The sequence below is a fragment of the Gigantopelta aegis genome, chromosome 9 (genome assembly GCF_016097555.1).
Source record: "Gigantopelta aegis isolate Gae_Host chromosome 9, Gae_host_genome, whole genome shotgun sequence".
NCBI lineage: Eukaryota > Metazoa > Mollusca > Gastropoda > Neomphalida > Peltospiridae > Gigantopelta > Gigantopelta aegis.
The window spans coordinates 77,214,579-77,237,570 of NC_054707.1; the positions used below are offsets into that span (position 1 = coordinate 77,214,579).

At 43.2% G+C, this 22,992-nt stretch overlaps 1 protein-coding gene across 1 annotated transcript in view; it reads right to left on the reverse strand.

The window, feature by feature from the left end:
• Nucleotides 1–12,890: 12,890 nt before the first annotated feature.
• The window catches only part of LOC121381838, a 39,597-nt gene continuing 29,495 nt past the window's right edge, over nucleotides 12,891–22,992 (reverse strand). Inside the window, exon 7 of the mRNA XM_041511201.1 lies at nucleotides 12,891–13,182. Coding sequence (XP_041367135.1) covers nucleotides 13,109–13,182 — 74 coding nt within the window. The 3' untranslated portion in view covers nucleotides 12,891–13,108. The remainder of the gene's footprint in view (nucleotides 13,183–22,992) is intronic.

Sequence of the window (22,992 nt, forward strand, 5' to 3'; positions counted from 1 at the left end):
TCACGGCTGCTTACCTGCACCAGGTATGCCAGTCACTGTCCTCTAGGTAGGTCAAGGATAAGCCATGAGTCACACCAAGTACGTCAAGGCTATGACTTACACCAAGGTCGCACACCTGCCCAGGTATATCAGTCACTGTCCTCTAAGTCGGTCAATGCTAAACAAATCGGTCAGAGCCAGTCCAAGGACGTCAGTACCAACCTAAGTCGGTCAGGGACACGGGCGGGGTGTTATCCACATCAAGGTCACACACCTAAACACCTATGCCAAGGTCAGACAATGACGTCACACCTACACCAAGGTCAAGGTCACGGAAAAGTAGGTCATGGCACTATACAGGCCCCCTTACTACTTACAGTATGGCCATTAATTCTGAAGTATAAACCGAGATATTATCTGATAGCCTAGCCCTAATAGCTACAGATTTTTTAGTAGATTAAAAATTTTTTATTACAAAGGCCATTCCTGGTTTTTCCAGTGGCTGGATCCTTTGACCCGTCTCTATAGACCTGAGTCACATCTGGGTAAAATTCCCCAACCACTGCTTGCAAAATAATTTTCTTAAAATTTGGATTATTAGTTTAAATAATTTCTTCCCTGATGTGGTAATGAACTTTTGGAGTAGTGGCAGATCGACACTAGTCTCTATTCTGCTTAGTGGTAGCCCAACCAATCTAATTAAAATTAGCTCCACTATTACATGTGGATCTAAAGACAGCCAGTTGGAGCTCATGTCAACCAATCAAAACCTTACTTTCAGAATCCTGCCAGTGATTTAAAAATAATTTGAAAACATTCCGAATTTTCCTGAGGGTATACGACATGTTTCGTGTGAATTACGAATGCCTTAAAACATGTTTTATTTTATAAAATAAATAATTTGTAATGTAAAACTGAAGACTGATTTAGTTTTTTTAAATTTTATAAATAAATAAATAATTTTTAATGTAAAATTGAAGACTGATAACCCACCCCGTACGTATTGGTATGGTTCGCTGTACTGCCGCCACTAAAATAGACTCGCCCGATATCTTTAGAATTTGTATGCTTCCAAATAACGTTATAAAAGGCGAAGTGTGATTGGTCAATATTTAAATTTAAATTTACAGACGAAATGTTACCTGGACATTGGGGACTACGCAGTGTTGTTAGTTTTAAATCACCTGCAGGATTCTGCAAGTAAGGTTTTGATTGGTGGACATGAGCTCCAACTGGCTGTCTTTAGATCTACATGTAATAGTGGAGCTAATTTTAATTAGATTGTAGCCCAACCATCCCAAAGTCATTTGCAAATTTATTAAGATAAGATACAATAGATATATCCCTATCTCTGTTTATATTCATTTTAATAGGTTTAAGGTTGTTGACTGGAGAATCGGGCACAAGGCTACGAATCTTATTTATATATTTCAACCCCTGCCTGATTCGCCTCAAGGCAAATGGCATTACCCCCAGCTCCACCAAGACACTATCATATGGCGTGCAGATAGTGCCCCCAACTATTATTTTGAGTGCCCTACTATACACACCATCAGGTTTTCTCAGCTGAGTCTGGGAGGCACATCCAAAGGCCTGGGCACCATACTGCAATCTGGACTCAATAAAAGCCTCAAAGATCATGAGCAGCGTTTCTGTTTGCGCTCCATGGTGTGCCTGATAATACCCTTAGTAAATTAATATAAATGGTACAATTACCAGTCACCTCAGCTATGTGTTTTCCAAAACTAAGATTGTGGTCAAAGATTACTCCTAGAAATTTGACCGATTGCACCTGGTTAATAATAACCTGATTCAGTTTACGTTTTAGATCACACACGGATTTAAATTGTCTTTTTTTTATGAAAAATAATACTTTTAGTTTTAGATTTGGAAATGGTAACACCCAAAGCTCTGGACCACAATGCCAAATTATTAACATCCAACTGGAGGTCTTTTTGAAGGTCATCATAATTATTTCCAACTCTCCAGAAGGCTGTATCGTCTGCAAAGAGACCGATACTTAATTTAGTTTTATTACTTTTGTTAGTAGTGTTAAGTGCCTCAGCCAAATCGTTAATAAAAATTGCAAATAAAGTAGGCGCTATCACTGAGCTTTGTGGAATACCATTTTCCAAAGTCAAAATGGGGGGAAAACAACTATTAACATTGACAGCGAATGTACTATCTTCCAAAAATTTATAAATAAAGGCGAACATCGCTCCTCTAATCCCCATTTGATATGTTGTAATTAACAGGCCACGTCGCCAGACCATGTCGTACGCCTTTTCTATATCCACAAACACCCCACCCACCTTGTGTCCATTCCGCATGGCATCTTTTGCCTCGGTTTGAAGACGAACAAGGTGGTCTATAGTGGAGTGGTGTTTTCTAAAACCACTCTGGAAAATAGACAATAACGTATTTACCTCCAGAAAGTGGATAAGGCGATTGTTAACCATGCACTCCGTGGTCTTGCAGACGCTTGATGTTAATGATATAGGTCTGTAATTAGTAGGGAGTGAGAGATCCTTACCCATTTTTGGAAGTGCAAACACTTCTGCGTGTTTCCATTCTAGGGGGAGGTACCCCTCACTCCATATTAAATTAAACAATTCCAGGAAAAGTTCAAGCGTTTTGGTGGGCATATTTTAAAGAAAAATATAGCTAAAGTTATCAAGGCCAGGAGCTGTGGCCTTTCGGCCACCAAAAGCACTAAACAATTCCTGCAATGTGAAAGGTGCATTATAAGGAAGGTCGTCCTTCAAGGAGCAGGGTTACTGGGGGATAGGGCTGTCTTTTTTCAATTTTAATTTTCCTAGTTTGAAATTCTCTGGTATAATTAGTAGTAGCCGAATTATTCTTAAAAGTAGCTCCTAATAGATTAGCTTTGTCCTGGTTTGATTTACAGGAGTTATTATTTTTAAGTAAAACTTTATTATTAGTAGGTTTCCCCTTCACCCTTTTGATCTTTGACCACACCTCGCTAACCTTTGAGTCCTTGTTTAGAGAACCACAAAACTGAGTCCATGAGGCCTGTGTAGCTTTATTAATACTGAGTTTTAATTTATATTTTATATCTTTAAAATTCCTAATATTTTCCTCAGTATTAGATTTTTGTAAGAGCTTTCTAGCTTTATTTCTTAATTTGTTTTTAATTTTGAAAGTTCATCAGTCCACCAAGGGACTGGATTATCATTATTTTTCATAGAATAAACTGGAATTGATTCTTTAGCAATATTGATAATAGCCCAAACTACATTTTTATTAAATTTATCAATATTGATATCTCCTTATCTGCTCATGATCCAATCTAGCACAAAGGTGTCCAAATTTAGACCAGTTTGCTCTATCAAAATTCCACTTATTCTTATACTTTACTTTATCTATCCAAATATTTGAAATATTATAAGTGGTCTTATGTGGAGGTGGTCGCTACCCAAGTCATGCAGCACCTCCCACTCACAACCTGTCGCTATATTACTTGAAACTAACGTAATATCCAAACAAGACCAAGTGTGGTAGGAGTCAGAAAGAAAAGTCGAACTTCCGTCATTTAAACAGGTCAACTCTAATTTTTCAATAAAAGTATTTATAGTACGGCCTTGTAGATTGGTAACTTTAGAACCCCATAATTTATTTTTACAGTTAAAATCCAAAACATGTTGTTAATTTTTTTTAGTAGTTACCAATCGGTGCCAAAAAGTTATTTAAATTTAATTTTTTAGCGGAAGTCGTAGGATGAACATAATAATTGAAAATATTAATACCCCCCGTTTTAGTGTGGATAGACACCCCCACTGACTCGATACTTGGATGGGTATTAGCAGTTTTAATTTGAGAGTGGGATATACATTTCTAACAAAGGTAGCTACTCCTCCCCTTATAGTATTGTCATTCGTAAAAACGAGTCCAGTATAACCGGCAATTTTGTATTCTGTAAACAATTTAGTCCGTTTAATTTTGTCTGTTACGTTTGGAATCCAGGACTCTTGAATGGCAATAACATCAATATCTTTATTTATTTCCAAAAATGTTTTAAGCTCTGGTCCGTTGGTACGCAGGCCCCTGGCATTCCATTGCAAAATAACCAAGATCCCTGGCTCTGTACCATGAAACACTGCGTGTTTCAATGGCATTAGCATTAACTTTAATAGCCAGGTGATCATTTAGAACCCTGCACGCATCTCTAGAAGCCTCAATAATGTCATCTAAAAATAATTTAGAATGGGGGGCTTTTGGAACCTCTCGCGTCAAAAAAATTCCTGAAATGACCCTAACCAAATCGAGAGTCGTAATTGATTGAATTGAATCTAATTTATTTGCCCCTGAGGTCGCGCCAGCATAAGACATACGATTAGTAGACTGAGTCACCGTATATGTATTAGACGACTCATTCTTTCTAGCAGTTTGCGCCAGCTGTCGAGACTGTGGGGTGCCGTGGAATCGCTTGTCTACCTGCCGGTCGACCTGTGGGGGCACCCCTGTCAGCCATCAGGCGGAGCGCTCTCCTATAATCAGGGCACTCCTTGTCATGAGTGCAGTGGGGCCCCCGGCAGTTCGCACAAGAGACAGGTCTGGTGCACGGACTGTCCTGGGGTGAGCCGCCCCACACCTAAAGCAGACGGGGTGCTCCCTTGCCAAACTGCATTTTCTTTGGGTATGCCCCCATCTCTAGCACCTGGCACATTTAATGGGTTTACCCTGATATGGATGTAGAGTATGCTCCACCCCTTTCACCCTTATGGTCCCTGCCCCCGGGGGACAGGCAAGTCGGGCATCCAGGTAAGCCATTGTTCCATACCGTTATATTGGTAATGGATAAGTTGGGATTGGCTGCTCTGACTGATTGGAGTAGGGTCCCACCTAAAACTCCTCTCAAATCAGTTTTTACTATCCTCCTCATAGATGGGTGGGGGGGGGGGGTTGGCTCTTCCCTGCTGAGTCGACCCTCCTCTGTTAACAGTATGATAGGGGACTGGGATTTGTTGGGTAGCAAGGTGGGCTAACTTGGCTCACACCCCCACCCTCCCTAGTAGGCTTGATATTTTTTATAAAACTGGGAAACCTCACCTGGCCTCCCCCGGGGGCCAGGGGCCACATGTTCGAGTGGGGGGGGGGGAAGGATCCACCTCCATATCATGGGTGTTTAGTTATGTAGGCAAACTGGTGTTTGCTTTTGTAGAAGCTAAGTCCACCCTCCGCTTTGCTCTAACTCGTTTAGCCGCGGGGGGGGGGGGGGGGGGTACCGGTTTAGATTTAATTAATTCCCCAGCGGTAGGGGAGGCAGCTAGATTTGAATCAGGTGAATTAGCGTACCGGCGCTTCCTCTCTTGTCCTATAACAGGGCCGCCCTCGGTCGTGTTCGGAGCTGCAACAACCGATATATTGCCCTCGTAACCATACCAGAGGCTACCGAAGGTTGCTTCGGGATTTCCCGTTCGCCGTTGATCGCCGGCTCGTCAGCCTGGTGTCTACGTGCAGTTTTAACAGTTCGTTCCGAAAAGGAATCGAAACTGTCTGAGAACTTAGATACGTGCTCATATACCTCTATGGTTTCGAGCACGCCTACCCCGAGTCCGGCATCCGATAAGATCGGTGGTCTGACTCGAGGCAGGAAACTGTCTCCACCGCTAAGAGCGCGGACCTGATTGCAGCCCTGCACTCTCGGTGTTTTCGCTATTTCAATTTCCATCTCAACACCTTCGAACCTCGAGCTATCCCCCCCCCCCTCCACCTGGGGGGTATGATGGCTTCCTTTGGAGCCGTGTTGGAGTACCGAGTCGCGTACACGGGGCGACCGTGACCTTAGTGTATGGCGACCCGGTAAAGAACACCCGAAGAGGAGTAGGAGGAGACGTGCGCCGGGAGCGGCTCGGGGGGATCCAAAACTGGCAGCTTAACCGCCAGCGGCGGGTCCTTCTGCGTCGCCGCCCCCATCGTCACCACCGAAGAGGACACCAGTGCCATTGACGCCAGCATCCCCGAACGAACCGTACTTCAACCTTGACATAGCAATGTGTCAGGTTGCGAGGGCGGTTCCACCGACCTCCACACCACGGGCGCCGACTCCGGTGCAGCGGTCGATTATACAGACCGCTCCCGTTGAGTCGGCGCCAGGACTTGCTGTTGCTGTTGCGGCCCCACTGAAGAGGAAGGCGACTTCACCGACCGTCCAACCAGCCAAGACGAAACCACCAGTGGCGGTAGTCACTCCCCCCCCCCCCCCCCCAACCCTGAGAATGACGAGTGGTCACTTACGATCGCCAAGATGCATAAGACGCTGCATCAATACTTGCAGGGGGACACAGCTGATCCTAAGACTCTTCGTGGAGGCCACCACAACGCAGATTGGAGACCCCTGGAGGACGGCGGCGAGTACGAGCTGCACAACAAGCTGTTTGGCAGTCAACACACTCCAACATAGACCAACCTTACCTAGGACAGATAACCTCCTTTTTGGGGCTTAGTTGGACTTTAAAAAATTTGGCCGTGGCTCAAAATTCTTATGTTTATTTTTTTATAAATAGTCCAACGCACTTTACTATGGCGCCCGTTCAATTGCTCAAATTACCTTAAAACCTTTTAGGCCGAGCAGTCAAAAATACTTTTGGTTTTAATTTCTTAGTCCGGACATGGTTAGGATGCAGGTTGTTCTCCGTAGGACTTAGGCTTTTTAGACCTTTAATAAAAAAAATTATTCCAAATTCCGCCCACTTCAAACTTACACACACACACACACACACACACACACACACACACACACACACCCGCCTGTCCCGGACTTAGTTACTGGCGAGTGTCAGAGATTAAGCCCGTGACAGGCGTGCGTGAAGCTCTCGTGGCACATATGCACGTTCAAACTTTACCCGAACCCGAACTCAACACCTTTTGATTCCACTGAGAGACAACTATGAAGCTAGACGGAATCGACCGCGGAGGTGACGAGCGACCTGTTGGACACTGCTATGACCATGTAGCCGCCGCCTCGATACACTTCCACTCCAGCGCCTCCAGTGAAGCGGTCGACTATACAGACCGCTCCCGTTGAGAAGCGCCCTGCTGTTGATGAGGCGACGGCGGCCGTCAAGAGGAAAGCAACATCTCCTGCAAGCCAGCCTGTCCGACAGACGACACCCCCGGAGGAGGACGTAGATACCTGGCAACTGGCCTTGGGGAAACGTAAGGTTCAGTACCGGGACTACGTCCAGGGCGACACGACCGATACGGCGAAGCTGAGGGGCCGGTTTTGCAACCAGGACTGGAGACCGCTGCCAGACGGGAGCCACTTCGAGCTCCACAACATTCGGCTCCAAAGCTCAGCGACGGGACTCATCGTGACGCACCGGCGCCAGCAGACCTACCGACAAGCGATCCTCCTCTACGAGATGGACAGTTCAACAATCCACAGGATCGTCAAGACGATTTGAGGCGCCGGTTACCGCGTAGTCATCAGAGATCTGCTCTCTAAGAAGCAACTCATCCCATCGCTGATTGCAACTCCGGACATAGGCTCGCCGTAGTCGCCACCTCTCCCCTAACGGCCTTAACGAGGCCACTCGCGTGGACATATAGCTCGGACTTTAAACTGTTAGACCTTCGTTCAAAATTTTATGTCGAAATTGCCTCTTTTTTTTTTAATATATTATTAAATAGTCCGATCCTCTCTTCTTTCTCTTATTTATTTTTGGACTGTCCTTCAAAAATGCTCCAAATTATATAAATATTCGGCCGAGCAGTCAATTCATTTTATTTTTGGCTTGTAAATTTTTTTTTTTTAATCCTACTAATTTCTTTTACTAATTCTTAATTTCAAAATTCTGTCCATTCACCCCCCCCCCCCCGTTAAACTAGTTATCTATCTATCTAATTTCTTTTTGACCGCCCAATCTAATCTAGCGACCAAATTTAATGAGTAGATTTTATTTTTATTAATATTAGAGATGCGCATCAAAAGTTTAAAGGCCCACTATTTAATTTTTGGATGTAAATTTCAAAATTGTCCCCTTAATTTGTTCTGTCCCGGAGCAAGTCACTGGCTATCCAGAGACAGGCCCCGGGACGGACATGCTCTAATGGTATATGAGCATGTAAAAATTATTCGCACTCGCACTTAACACCTTTTTGACTGCCAACAATGGCAGTGGCCTTGAGACGGGGGCTAAATGTATACATTATTCAGTTTATCATGTATGGACCCAGCCAGGGCCAAGCTCTGGCTAGGGCCGGGCCCAAACGTTTCTAAATAAATGTCACTAGACAGGTTATTTGACAAGCTATTGTTATCACTGTCAGTGGGCTCAGCACTACACTCTTTGAAAACAACTAGCGACCACCAAGCAAAGGGCCGCAACTCTAAACGCTTTTTATCATGTCGCCAAAAACGCGACCCCGAATACCTACATGTCGATTATGGCTTTACAGTCATTAACGGCCGACTTAATCGTTAAACATCGGTAGTGTTCGTAAACTAGAATGATGAATAAATTTGTTTACGTGAGTTTAGCATCTTAGTTGCAAATTAAAAGTGGTAAAATTATTTTTCCAAATATAGGTTATCAATTTGTAACCCTTTATCAACCATAAACACCATTTATATGTATATGTTATTATGTGCAGTATTTTAAAGAACCGATTTATGTCACTAACATAAATTTAAACCGCCATAAGTAAAAGAATTGATTTATTAAAGTAATTATGATTGACCGGGATTTTTATACCAAGGGACATAACTTTTGAATTTCTCGCCACTAATTTTAAGATTGTTTCTTTCATAGCGCACACAGAATCTCAAACTTGCATACATATTGCTATTATAAACAAGACTGATTGATCTAGTTGCTTTGTTAACCTCATAAGAGAACAGCTTCAAAACGTGAATTTCCAGTACAGGCCAGTGGAGCTGATTTTAATCAGATTGCGTTTAACGTTTAGCTAACAATGTTTATCGTCAGTTCAGTATATTGTCATTAAAATTAAAATGCTAACACTTTGGCAGGAGCAACATATGTAGGCCTACTTTGGCCAGAATTAATCATGGTTAATTAGTTTTAAAGCTAATGTCCACTATTAAAACATAATAAAATTGCACTTTTCAATGCTTTCTTTATGTCATATTAAAAATACTCTACACCAAATAATTGGTTCCCTACCCTGGGTTTCTGCTAGAGGGTACGCAGGTAGAGGGTACAATTACATGTATGTACTAAAAAATCTCGGAAATTAATGGATATGTTTTGTTTTAATTTTTTGATAGATTATAGTAAGATAATTGCTGTTTAAAATTTGTAAAAGTTAAATTAAATAAAATGGTCCAATAAAACAACATTTCAAATTCATAACTACCCAATATATGCCTTTGAATATATTTTGTTTTTATTACGTACCCTCGAATTATGTTCTGGCAGAAAGCCTGCTACCTTTGACAGAGGTTAAAACAATTGGTCGTCTAATTTTCGACTGTTACCATAAAATAATATACTTAATCACTTTTGGCATCTAGCAATTTAAAGCAAATTGTACAATAGTTAGCACTTGGAATAAGTATCATATATTATTTTGTTTTACCTGTAATATATTTTCACCAGGACTTCCTTCTTCCTCCATGAATGATTAAAGAAATAACACTGGATATATTGTAGTTATTTTTGTTTTATTCCAATATATAATAACAAATGTGTTTTATGTCAGTATGTGGAGCAAACTAGCTGATACAGTTGGTTTGAAATCATGATTACAAAATCCTAAAGATTAAAGGAACTGGCTCCTAACGTCAGCCTCTACATATTGTCCACATCTGTACCGGCCTGTAGGAACGATATTTGAAGTGTGTGTGTGTGTGGGGGGGGGGGGGGGGTATACAGTCTCTAGTGAGGGATACAAACTAGATTTTCATCTTTATATCATCTTTATTTATGTGGAGTAGTGAAAATTTTAAACATACATTTTTGTCCTCAAGTGTGGGATGGAGAACAAGCCCCTAGGCCCGCCCCTCACACACCCACCCCACCCCACCCCATCCCAGTTCCTACGGGCCTGATGTATTTTATATTAATAAATACAAAGACTACACAATGATATTGTCTACAGTACATATCAGGTGTAAAGTGATTGTCAGTATGTGACAACATTATAATATTTTCCAACATTTCTGTGTTTCTGTGCCCGGCTGTGGACAGTTTTGGCAGACGGGTAACACATTTGCTTAATAATTAAAAATACACAGTTTAACCAAACACATTAAAACTTGGAAGATAACTAGCTAAGATAACACAGAAAAGTGTGCTAATTTTAGGTTTTTTTTGTTAAAGTATTATATCTTGCTTTGGTGAGGAGGGGACGCTTTTTAGCAAATTTGCGAAATTGGCCTCTGGAATATCCATTGACGTGTCATGTTTACATCTATGCTGGACAAGATTTATGATGAAATGTTATTACATTTTGTGAGTTTTTCTTCTAATTAGGTCCATTTGCTTCAGTTTACGTTATAAAAGTCATAAAAAAGTATGTTAAAAAAAATGCTTGTTGTATGCTAAAACAACAGCAACCTCATCGCCACTATCAGGGTGGGGCCTACTACTGAGGACTGACCCCAGGGCAGCAAAGGGGGCGTCACAGTTGGTCCTGATAAACTTCTGTCCATTAGAAAGTCTAGAATAAATAAAAAAACAGATTTCCTGAACGTCCCCGAGTTTGAAGTTAATTCTCTGGTTACCATATTATAACATCATGTACAAATGTGAAATACAAGCTCAAATGCACTTTTTAAAAAGTCATGTGTGTTCGCTATGAACGGATATCGTCAAACGTATACGCTCCATGCGTCGCCTGTGCCGCCATAACTCGGCAAAGCACAAACGACAGACTGTTGTCAGTTTCAGTTAACACGTGCGTTTGCCGATTTCAAATTGTAGGGTTCGTCTCAAAAAATTAAAAGAGAAATCTTGCGCTGTACGAAGAACGTTCAGTTGAGGATACGGTACTAGAGTCTTTAGTTAAAACCGGTTTGATCTTGACAACGTATTATCGACAGTCGTACCTTCCTATTTTAGAATTGATATTTTATAAAGTGTTAGTAGAACTTTCAAAGTTTAGTTTATATACTAGTAACACATTAATCATGTATATATTTTTAAAATAAAATATACTAAAGTAGACAATGAACGTTTTCACTTCTTAATTTTACGTGTTAAAATCGACAAATTCAAATAAATATTACTTCGTTTGGAAAGGGTAAAGTTGGGGGGGGGGGGGGTGTTGTTTAACGACATCAAAGATAAAGTATATTGATTTAATAATCATCCGACCCCATATAACCGTAAATAAAATGTGTTGAGTGCGTCGTTAAATAAAACATTCCTATCCTTCCTTCCATCTGCTGTTGGATGTCTAACATTTGGTAAGTTTGACATATAATCTTACAGAGGAATCGGGTGCATGTGCAGGGGGAGGGTATTGGAGGTCGAAACCTTTACTTGCCCAAGCTAAAAAAAAAATGTATTTTCTGGGGTAGCATGGCCCCATATAAACTTCGCTCAACACCCCAAACCCGCTGAAATCCCTGCACACGCGCCTTGGAAACCCGCTACATTTTTTTTAGCAAGGGATCATTTATATGTACCATCCCACAGACAGGATATCACATACCATGGTCTTCTATATACCCACCGATGGGGATCGATCCTAGACTGACCGCACATTTCTAAAAAAAAACACCTTTTTAGGTCTAAGTAATGAATAAAAATAACATAGTCTTGAAAAATGTTACGTAAATCGAACACAGTACCCTCTTCCTCTACCCTTAAAGCGTTACGTAATAATTAGTAACACCCCCTGGCCACTGTCAAAATTTCAAGGCAAATCCCCCACCCACCGACCCCTGGAAAGGCGTTGTACCATACCTCTATGGATATAAATATGTTTTGGAGATATGAGACGACCCCTCAATCAAGACAGTTAAATTTGTTCAAAAATTGCGAAATCTCACGTGATCTCTTGTTGGGGAATTCTATACTTGTGATAAGCCAATGAAAACCGAGATCGGTACGAGCCCGTCAAAAGTGTCCCACTTTCAAAATACTGGCTTTGTTTTTGACCTGAATAAGCCAGTGTAGTGAAACCAATGCGGAGTGCGGCGTCATATATGCACCAAACGTAATTGGATTTTCTGTTCTATATGCTTAAATAATAAAACATATTCCGGATATTGCCGCTTTGATTTCTTTTGCATGTCCGAAATGGTATGCTGTAAAAACAATTCCAACCCATAGGGGGTGGTGTCAAAATTTCCAAAAAGAATTCTCCTCAGACGTTGGATTGGAGATAGTAGTTTATCGACATGCCATCACATAAAAATAACTTGGTTATTGGATGTCAAACTTGAAGAATTAATGTAAACCAGATCATTCAGAATGTTTCATATTGTTTAATGTAAACCAGATCATTCAGAATGTTTCATATTGTTTAATGTAAACCAGATCATTCAGAATGTTTCATATTGTTTAATGTGTTAGCGGGGGCGGGACGTACCTCAGTGATAGAGCGTTCGCCTGATGCGCGGTCGGTCTAGGATCAATCCCCGTCGATGGACCCATGGGCTATTTGTCGTTCCAGCCAGTGCACCACGACTGGTATATCAAAGACCATGGTATCTACTATCATATCTGTGGGTTAATGCACATAACAGATTTCTTGCTACTAATGGAAAAACCTATCAGGTTTTCTCTCTAAAACTAAAATGTCAAAATTACCAAATGTTTGACACCCAACAGCTGATGATGAATAAATCAACGTGCTCTAGTGGTGTCGTTAAACAAACCAAATGTTTTAATGTGTTAGCATAGTCGGAAGATTCTTCTCCTTATGTAGAACTATATTCAAGGCACTGATCATTGATTCCTAAAATGACATGTATGGTATATCGTTTTCGTATACATCTGGAAAATGTGCTGATACCAGTCAACGCAGATGAAAGCATAAGCAAATAAATGTTCAAATTTATCACCGGATTCTATTATTACATTTCTTTGTGCAAAGATGTAACAATGTGCCAAACTATCATCTAATAATATACAATGTATTGTTCAAACGTTTTAAAATAACGTTCAAATCTCGACAAAATGTATCCAGCATATTAAATGGTCTTCCACAGTATCACCATAGCAACAGCTGCGAACTTGGAGAGGCGGATTACATTTGAACCCGAACCTGAAAAGGAAGAACAGTAATAAATAGCTTCATCATTAATAATGGTAACTTAGAATATCATAAAACGAATAAAACGATATATGCTACTGTGACGGAACGTGCTCTTAATTTTGTTTTCGCCTGTGGCGATATTAATTGTTTTAGAGGGCCGTGTGCAGTTTTCAATATGCACTTAAGCCCAGGTGGGCACTTTGTTACGTAATACCTCTGCGCGACGGTCGTCGAGCTCTCTCTAATACACACCCAGTCCAGGTGTGGAGGCCATGTGGCCAGTAGTTACGTAATACCTCCGCTAGTTCGGTACGATCGGGGAATTGCTGGCGGACTAGGCGTCATCAAGTCTGGCGATCTAAGAAAATATGCCGGCTTGGTCGCTGTGGAAATATCACTTGATAGGGAGAGGACCGCGTTGTGCCCCAGGCAATATTCGGTTTTTATGATAAATAGCTAGGGTTTTAGAGATATCGGGGAGAAACATAGGAAGGCTGCAGGGGAAACGGACGTCGTCCACTGAACGAAATATATCAGTTCAGCCCGGACGTGGTAATTATATATTATTTCTGCTCTGTTGTATAACCTTGATGTGATTGATGTGACTTTAAATATTTTAATACTGTATTATACCAATATTATTTAGACGGTGCTGCCGGTCATCTGACGCAGTATACTGTAGGCTCACTGTTCTAAATAATTATTAAGGCTTAGAGGACCTAGGTAAACTGTAGGTTATTGTCTTTATTGTGATAGGTACCAGTATTAATTCTGTGTTACAAGGTGTCACAGAAAAGATTAGTTTTATGTATGTTATGATGTTAGAGGGGGTTTATATAATAAATGCCCAATAGTTTGTCATATCTGGTAGAGCATGAACATACTGGGTAAATTGTGAAAACGTTGTCATAACTTTTTATGAGTAGTATATTGAGTTTCTTCAGTGGGAAATTAAGCTGCAGGTAAAAAGCATGCAGGCTGTGAGAAAGGTAAACGCCACCTGTTTGTTCATCAGGACATTTGCCAAGAAGGTTTCCAGCAGGCAAGTTGACTGGGAAATGGCTCTTAGGAGGTATGTGGTTTAGTCTTTTGGACAGATAGTTTGACTATATTTTCCCCCCCAAGACTCAAATACAGGGCAATTTAGTTAATTGTAATTTGTTTGTGGTGATTATTAATAGGGTTGTTTATTTGTTTGTATTTAGATATACATGTAAGTGGTGTTGTATATTAGTGCATAATCAGGTGCTAGAACTTAGGTAGTTTTACTTTGTTATAGGATACTTGGGTGTGTGTATAGTGTATGTTTTCGGTTGTGTAACTGACCGTATTAGAGGGTTAAGCGTAATTTGTGTTGTTGTGCGCCAGGAGTAAATATGGTACACAACAAGGGGTTAAGGTTAGTTTGGTTTATTGTGTTACAATAGTTTTTATAAGTGTCAGACGGGCTTGATAATGAGGTGGTAGTTTATTGCCATAATTATATTAAGTGAGCCTATTTGTAGACATTTTTGTTTCAGCTTTTTGGGTTTGAGCGTGAGCCAGAACCACGAGAACCTTTGGGTTTGAGCGTGAGCCAGAACCATGAGAAGTATGTGAGCTACGAGAGCTATGATAGCTATGTTAGCTATAACTGGGTGTGAGGGATGACACAGATGTGACCAGCGGAACTGTACGAGAACCATCTGCAAGAGATGTCTACAGACTAGCGTGGTGGCGGACTGTTGCTAGGATGTCTGCAAGAGATGTCAACAGCCAACCATCCAAGATGTGCTAGTGTCTGGTCGTCATCAAGATATTGATAGTATTCGCAATGACAGTGAATTTCAGATGAGTTTATAATGATACAAACTGAATTGGTTTAAAATGATTATGTAACTAAGGTTCGAACATTGACTAGAAGCTAGTTGGCTCAGACTGGTTTACCATGGACACCAGAATACAGTTTTTTTGGGGGGTTTAATTTAAGGTTGGGGTAGTGATGTGTTTGGAGTGAAATCGTCATTTTGTATATTTATATTTTGTATATAAATTTGTTGAAATGTTTTGTTGTTTGACTTGTTTCTTGGACAATATGTCTTGCTGATAGTCAATCTCTCGTCCATCTGTGACACAAGGTTACTGAATGAGTAGTTAAGGGTTAATTAAAAATTAACCAGTTAGGAATAGAGTTGTAATTCCTTTATTAATTAAGTTCCCCTGGCAGCGTTTCTCAATTATCACACGTTACTGAATGAGTAGTTAAGGGTTAATTAAAAATTAACCAGTTAGGAATAGTTGTAATTCCTTTATTAATTAAGTTCCCCTGGAAGCGTTTCTCAATTATCACACGTGTGGGTGTTGTGGCACGGTGAAGTGATTAGCATATTGTGTAAACCAAACACCTAGAGATTAACTAATTAAGTGATCAGTTCTGGGTTGTTATTATTTGTTGTTGTTAATTAACTACGGCGGCAGGACATTTGTCAGCGTAGGTTAATACAGATTCCAAATTGTATTGTGTTTTTGTTGTGTTTTCTAGTGAACTAAACGTGCTATAATAATATATACTTTATATAAGATCTTATCTCTGATCATACCTAGACGAGCCACGCGGGTATAACTGCCTGTTACAGAGAGATCTAATAGATATACAGTTAGGAGAGATATTTGGACAATCGTGTTTCATTCAGTTACGGGTATTATAGGATCCCCATGACAGCTACAATACAACTGCAGTGATAACATACTTTGTTTTTAATTTCTATTTATGAAGGTGTGTGTTAACCATGATACAACTGCATTGATAACATACTTTGTTTTTAATTTCTATTTATGAAGGTGTGTATTAACCACAATACAACTGCAGTGATAACATACTTTGTGTTTAATTTGTATTTATGAAGGTGTGTGTTAACCACAGTACAACTGCAGTGATAACATACTTTGTGTTTAATTTGTATTTATGAAGGTGTGTGTTAACCATAATACAACTAAACTGCTGTAAGAACATGCTCTTTTTTTCTCATTTCTATAATGTAGCTGTGTATTAGGGTTATTATTTTAAATAATATGTCGTTTCAACTCTGAACCAACATTTTACGAGAAGAGACAGAGAGGGCGAAGTTATTTATCCAGGCTTTGTACGGTACCAAACATTGACACCTTCCCAAATGGCATTGAAAATTCCCAACTTTTCAACACCAAAATTCCCAATTTGGTGAATAAATATTTGTGTATATTATGTTTAACGTATATGGCTGTTCATTAGCCGAATCCTTAATTTGCACCTCAATATCTGATACAAAACGTTTGGTACGACGTATAAACCCACACGGCATTTGTGTAGTTGAACTGGACGCAGATAAGGGATGTCGACCTGTTCAACAGAATGAACCGCAATAATAAAGCTTGAAGATCAGAATAAAGATTTTTGAAAGTGTTCTGTTCTTTTATTTCTCTTTTCCTCAAATGAAACATCACGTCGACATCGTTAGGCGATAACGTAGTTTCGTTTTTATATAGGCGGTGTAAATATTGTTTAGCACCCAAAACAGAAACGTGTAACGATGAACGCTAGAGCCTACCACTTCCGGTAATTTTATAAATGGCAATATCCGTAATAAAATGAAAACTTTCTAATCGTTTTTTTAGGAATTACAGAATAAACAAATGTCAGTAACTAACATTCATCAATTATGACCAATTAAATATGCAATTGAGGATAAAATATGACGACAGTCGGTGGTTACAAAAGACCGTTCGGATCGCGTGACATGTGAATCAAGTGGCTTTCAGTCAGAGATTGCGACACTAAGGCCCAAAACACATCGAAGCTGGATCTGGGTTTGGCGAGTGCGAGTATGATTTTTTTTAAGCCTGAAATTGTCAACGAGTTTTCGTCAGTGTTGCGTTTTCGTACACACCGCTATTAATAAGCCTAGTGTTATATTGTATTTTCTTAGAAAACGATTGTTAACTCGGTATTGACCGACCGCTTGAAACGAGTTTAACACACAAGTTAAGGTGATGCAACTTGTGTATAGTCTTATTCAAATTACTGTGCTAGCACAACAAATATGCTATTCAACCTGAGTCATACCTACACACTGCAGAATTCTCTCCCTTGCCGGATATGCACAATGCTATCCTTGCACGGGCTACCTGTAACTTCATTCTCAATTCTGCAGTCCACCTGTTAACACCTGTTAAGCTTTGGCAAAAAGTTTTCTTTACTTGTAATTTTGTGTTTGTTTTTTTGGTTGAACTTGACATACGGTTGGTAGTTGGGAATTCTGTGTTGAATTTACCATGTCCGACGCGAGTTCGTTGACAGCTAGCGCACGGAAAGTTTGTGCGCGAGATGGTTGTCCATTTCCTTTACGACGTAAAGACACACACGTGTTGTGTCCGGACTGTCGGTCTTGTTCTCAAGACCGTCAGTGTGAGATCTGCGCCACGTGGTCTCCTGACCAGTGGGTTCGGTTCGGTTCGCAGACTTAGGTTTCGGGTACCAGCAAAATCTTGTCGTCTGCTTCGGCAGTAGTCGGCAAGTCGGACTTAGTGGGTAGGTCCCATAAGTCTGTAGACACTTCGAAAAGTGTCCGGAAAGGGGGCAAACACAAGGGTGTTTCTTCTTCGGTCCGTGTTACGAGTACAGTTACAGATACTTCGGGAGCGCCCCCCCCCCCCCCCGGGCTCCTATTGTGACCGTGGTACGTGGGCCGTCTTCGTTAGTGACGGCGCCTTCTTCTGTTTGTGTGGCTTCGTTGCGGGCGTCGCCATCGTCGTTACGGTTACCTTTACAAACAGAAGGGGGGCAGGGTGGAGTCGTCGCGGCACCGGTTTTGACGACTTCATCGGTTACCGAGCACATGCACTCCGTTGTTCATAGGTCCACTGCTTCGTCCGCAGAGCAGGTGGCCCCGACTTTGCCTTCGATTGCTGACAGTCGCTTCGGCACCTCAGCATTCTCAAGGCCCGAGGAGAGTTCTGCCAGTTTGCTTCGAACTGAGCCAGTTGATCCGATGCCGGGATCCGTCTCTGATGGCATCCCGACCGATGTTTACCGTTGGGTGGAGGACTCATCCCGTTTGGGTCCTCCGTTTGCATATGTTTACCCCAAGGGTCCGGTGACTTCGGTAGCAATGGACATCTCCTCACAGTTTGCACCGTCTTTGGTCCCTACCTCTTCGACTTTACTCGATAGAGGACGAGGTTCGCGCAGATACTCCTCGGCTGGGGGTACTCTGTGGCCGCAAACTCCGACCGTTCCGCACTTGGCGCAGGAACGACCGTTAGGCTTTCAGGAAACGTTGTTTCGGAGTTTTGTGGAATTTTTGAACGCTTCGCCTCAGTTGGGATCATTGCTTTCGCAGACGGCTCCCATTCCTTCCCTCCCCCTGGTTTTCCGCCAAAACCAGCAAAAACTGCGTCTCGCCAGCAGTTTGACGATGCAGTTAGGGATTGTCGTTCGGTTCCTATTGTTTCCGTCTCGGGAGACGCTGCCCCAGGGGCGTCTCGATTAGGGGGAGGAGTCCATATCGATCTTCGGGATCCAGTGGACAGTGACCTGGCTTCAGAGGAAGTGTCGGTTGGACCGGATTCTGTCGCTGACCCAGCTCTCTTTCACTTCAGTTCGGAGGTAGAGGAGGAGTGCGATTATCCGGCGGTTCTGGCTTTTGTCAGGGACCAGGTCCGACAGGTATGCGGGGACGCTATACCTCAGGTTGAGGCCCAGCCTACATTCAAGGGTGTCTCCTTCGGGAACCGTTCTTTGAATTTGGTCACTCCTCGTGAGGAGTCGGGTTTACCACTTGCACAGGAGGCGCACAGTTCACTTTGTGACATTGATGTGTTGATCACTGGCAGTGATCGTATCCTGGGAGTGGGTGTTGATGAGTACCCAACGGCACTGCCTACGGGGAAAATCTTAACGGGAGCGCGCATTTTTCGTGCCGACTCCTATGAGACGTTGGGGGCGGATTTTCTCGAACATCCGGCGGTCGTTCCCGCTAGTGTCCAAGCCGCTTGTTCCCCATCGCCGCATGTGTCATTGCCAATCGCGGATCTGGAATCGTTCGAACGGCTGGCTAAGTCGATGTTCCAGGTTAATAACCATTTAGGTACGTTCCTATTTGGCTTGGATGAGGCTGTCGAGAGCCTTCCCGCGATGGCGAAAGGCTGTTTGGAGGCTGCGTCAAAAGCCTCTAAGCATATCGCTCAGTTATCTGGCCGATTGTTTGCGAACAGTCTTTTGTTACGGCGTGACCATTACCTGGCGGGTTTGAGTGCGTCAAACGTTGCGAAGACGTTTTTTCGTACACGTTCGGTACGGGAAAATTTACTTTTCGGTCCCAATTTTAATATTGTCCTAGACAAGGATTTGTCGCGACCAGTCCCGAACACTCGACCCTCAACCTCTGGTAAACGTCGGTCCACGTTTTCGGGGTTCAAGCCTCCTCCTGTGAAAAAGGCTGCTTTTTTACAGTCGGCTCAGATCCCTAGGGTTCCTGACACTAGGAGGCAACCAGGTAACAACCCGTCTTCCGCTAAGCGAGGACGCAAACGTCGTACTGCGTTCCGTTCTCAGTCCACCAAAGGTGTTGCGCCTACGGGTGGTAAGCGGTTGGGGTGAGGGTACGTGAACGATCGGCAGTTGCTTTCGGAGGTACCGTTAGCAACCATACCCGTGGGGGGCAGGCTCCGCCATTTCCTTCGAAATTGGTGCAAGCTGCCTGGTCTCGACCCCTGGGTTCTGTCGGTCGTTCGACACGGTTACAAAATACCCTTTTCTTCGAGCCCCCCTCTTACTTCCACTCCGAGAATGCTGCCGTTACCGTCCGCGGATCAGCGCGTTTTAGTGGAGAGTATGATTGCCGAGTTTCTCGACAAAGGGGCCATCCAGAGAGTCAGTCTGGACACTCCGGGATTTTATTCTCATCTTTTCTTCGCCCGGAAGAAAAATGGGGAATGGAGACCAATCCTAAATTTGAAGCCACTGAACGTCTACGTCGATGTTCCTTCCATGAAAATGGAAACGGTTCATTCGGTCCAGAACCTGCTTCAAATTGGGGAGTGGGCTGTGTCGATCGATCTGAAAGACGCATACCTCTATGTCCCGGTGCACAAGGCGTTTTGGAAGTTTCTGCGCTTCCTGTTCGACGGGAAAGCGTACGAGTTTCGTGTGCTCCCGTTCGGTTTGGCGGCGAGTCCCCATGCTTTTACACGTGTGGTAAAAGCGGTGGTAGGTCATGTTCATTTGTTAGGGGTTCGAATGCATACCTATCTGGACGATTGGTTGATCCCAGCTTCGTCGCAACAGGAGTGTCAGACCAATGTCGGGTTGGTTTTGGACACGATCCTCCAATTGGGTTTTATTCCCAATTGGGTGAAATCGGAGTTAATGCCGGCTCAGATTTTCACATATCTCGGAGTGGTCTTCGATCTTGTGGTAGCGTCGGTTCGTCCCACCGATGCGCGTATCCACAATTTCCAAACGTCGGCGCGACGTTTGATGGGGGAGCAAAGTACTACGGTACGATCTCTCCACGTGGTGTTGGGCCACCTCGAATCTCTGGCCTCATTGATCGTGCGGTTCAGACGATTCAAACGACCACTCCAGTGGCATTTGTCCCCACGGTGGGACGGTCACAATTGGGACACGATAGTGCCTCTGGGCCCATGGTTCACTCATCCGATACAGGAGTGCCTGTCGGACAAGTGCATGTCCCTATCGGTTCCGTTGCACCCCCCTGCTCCGGATCTGATCCTGTTCACGGATGCGTCGCTGCAGGGGTACGGGGCTCATCTGTTGGATCAACACATTTCAGGGGTATGGAATCTCTCCGAGAGGAAGCTTCATATCAACTGTTTGGAGATGGAGGCAGTGCATCGTGCCTGTCTTCATTTCCGGTGTGTTCTTCGACACCGTCGAATTTTGTTGAGATGCGACAATACGTCGGTAGTGGCATATCTCAATCGTTGGGGTGGAACCAAATTGGAGACTTTGGGTTGCAAAGCTCTTGCGATTTTGGAATTCTGCGACCAACTAGGGACCACTCTGTGGGCGAAACACATTCCTTCATCGGTGAATGTGTTAGCAGATGCCCTCAGTCGACATACCCCTGTTCAGACGGAGTGGATGTTGAACAAAGGGGTGGTCGCAGCGGTTCTTCGGGTGTGGGGCAGTCCACAGGTGGACATGTTTGCCACACGGTTGAACAACCAATTGCCGGTGTTCGTGTCCCCGGTACCGGACACATTGGCGTTGGAGTACGACGCGTTAAGTATGGATTGGACGGGACTGGATTTTTATGCCTTCCCTCCTCCTGTCTTACTCGGCAAGGTGTTGACCAAAGTGGTCCAGGAACCTTGTCACGTGACGTTGATAGCTCCTCTGTGGGTGGCGCAGCCCTGGTTTCCACAGCTCCTGTCACTGTTAGTGGCAGTCCCGTTCCGATTACCAGTGTTGTCCGATCTACTCAGCCAGCGACTGAGTCAGACGGTGTGGCATCCGAAGCCGGAGGTCTTCCGGTTTCACGCGTGGAGGTTATCAGGGCTTCCTTGCGACGCAGAGGTTTTTCGACAAGAATTGCGCATCTCGTCTCTTCAGCAAAGCGCAAATCTACCGAGTCGGTTTATCAGTGTCACTGGCGTATGTGGGTTCGTTGGGCGAACGCACGGGATTTCGATCCCTTATCGCCTACTGTCAACGATTTAGCGGAGTACTTTCTGGCGTTGGTCCAAGAAAGGAAACTTAAAGTCACGACAGTGAAAAGTCACAGAGCTGCGATTTTCACTACTCTTAAACAGTGTGGATGTCGTGACTTTTCTACCAACTTGGTGTTGCATGATTTACTTAAATCATTACAATCCACGGTTGAACGACCTTCCATTATTCTGAAATGGAATGTCTTTCTGGTGTTGCATGCTCTTAAGGGTGCGCCTTATGAGCCGTTGAGGTTTGCTAGTCTTCGTGCCTTGACGTGGAAGACTCTGTTCTGGTTTCACTGGCAGCTTGTCGTCGGATCAGTGAGATACATGCTTTTTTGCATGACTTGGTTGATTACAATTCGGACGGGTCTGTCACTTTACGTACCGACCCTATCTTTGTTGCTAAAAACCAGTCTCCAGGGGAAGAGTTTCCACCTACTGTCATTCACAGTTTATCTCGTACACTGTCATCTGATAACTCGGATAGACTTCTTTGCCCGGTGAGAGCATTGAAGTATTATTTGCAGCGTACGAAAAACCGGCGGCAGGGTAAAAAGAGATTGTTTATTTCTTATACCATTAGGCCGGGTGATGTCACAAAAAATGCTTTGTCTCGATGGATAGCAGCTACCATCAAGCTAGCATATGGGATGGCGGGTGATCATGTGTTACGGAATTTCTCTGTTAAACCACATGAGATCCGAGCCATTTCTGCTTCGCTGAATTTTCATGACTCTTTAGATATTATAAAGGTCATGAATGCAGGGGTTTGGAAAGGACGGCACACTTTTGACCGTTTCTATTTCCGGGATATGGCGGTTGGTCCTGACGGTACGCGTAGGATCCAGACAGTCATTGCGGCTCAACACGTCGTGTCTGTGCGCAGGGCAACGGAAAGGGGTCGACCTCTTTTCCGTCCGACTGCCATCGATTCACGCTTCGGACATGTTTAACACTCCACTCTTTTCTGAGGGATGGGGTTTTTGGTAGTGTTGTCTACCGTTTCCTCTCCCTGGGGAGATGTTTTTCCTCCTTTTCATGGGGATGAGTTTTTCTTTTGGGAAGCCCCTTTTTATTCCCAAAAGTTTTTTTGACTCCTTGTTACCGTATGTCGTGGTTCGTCCT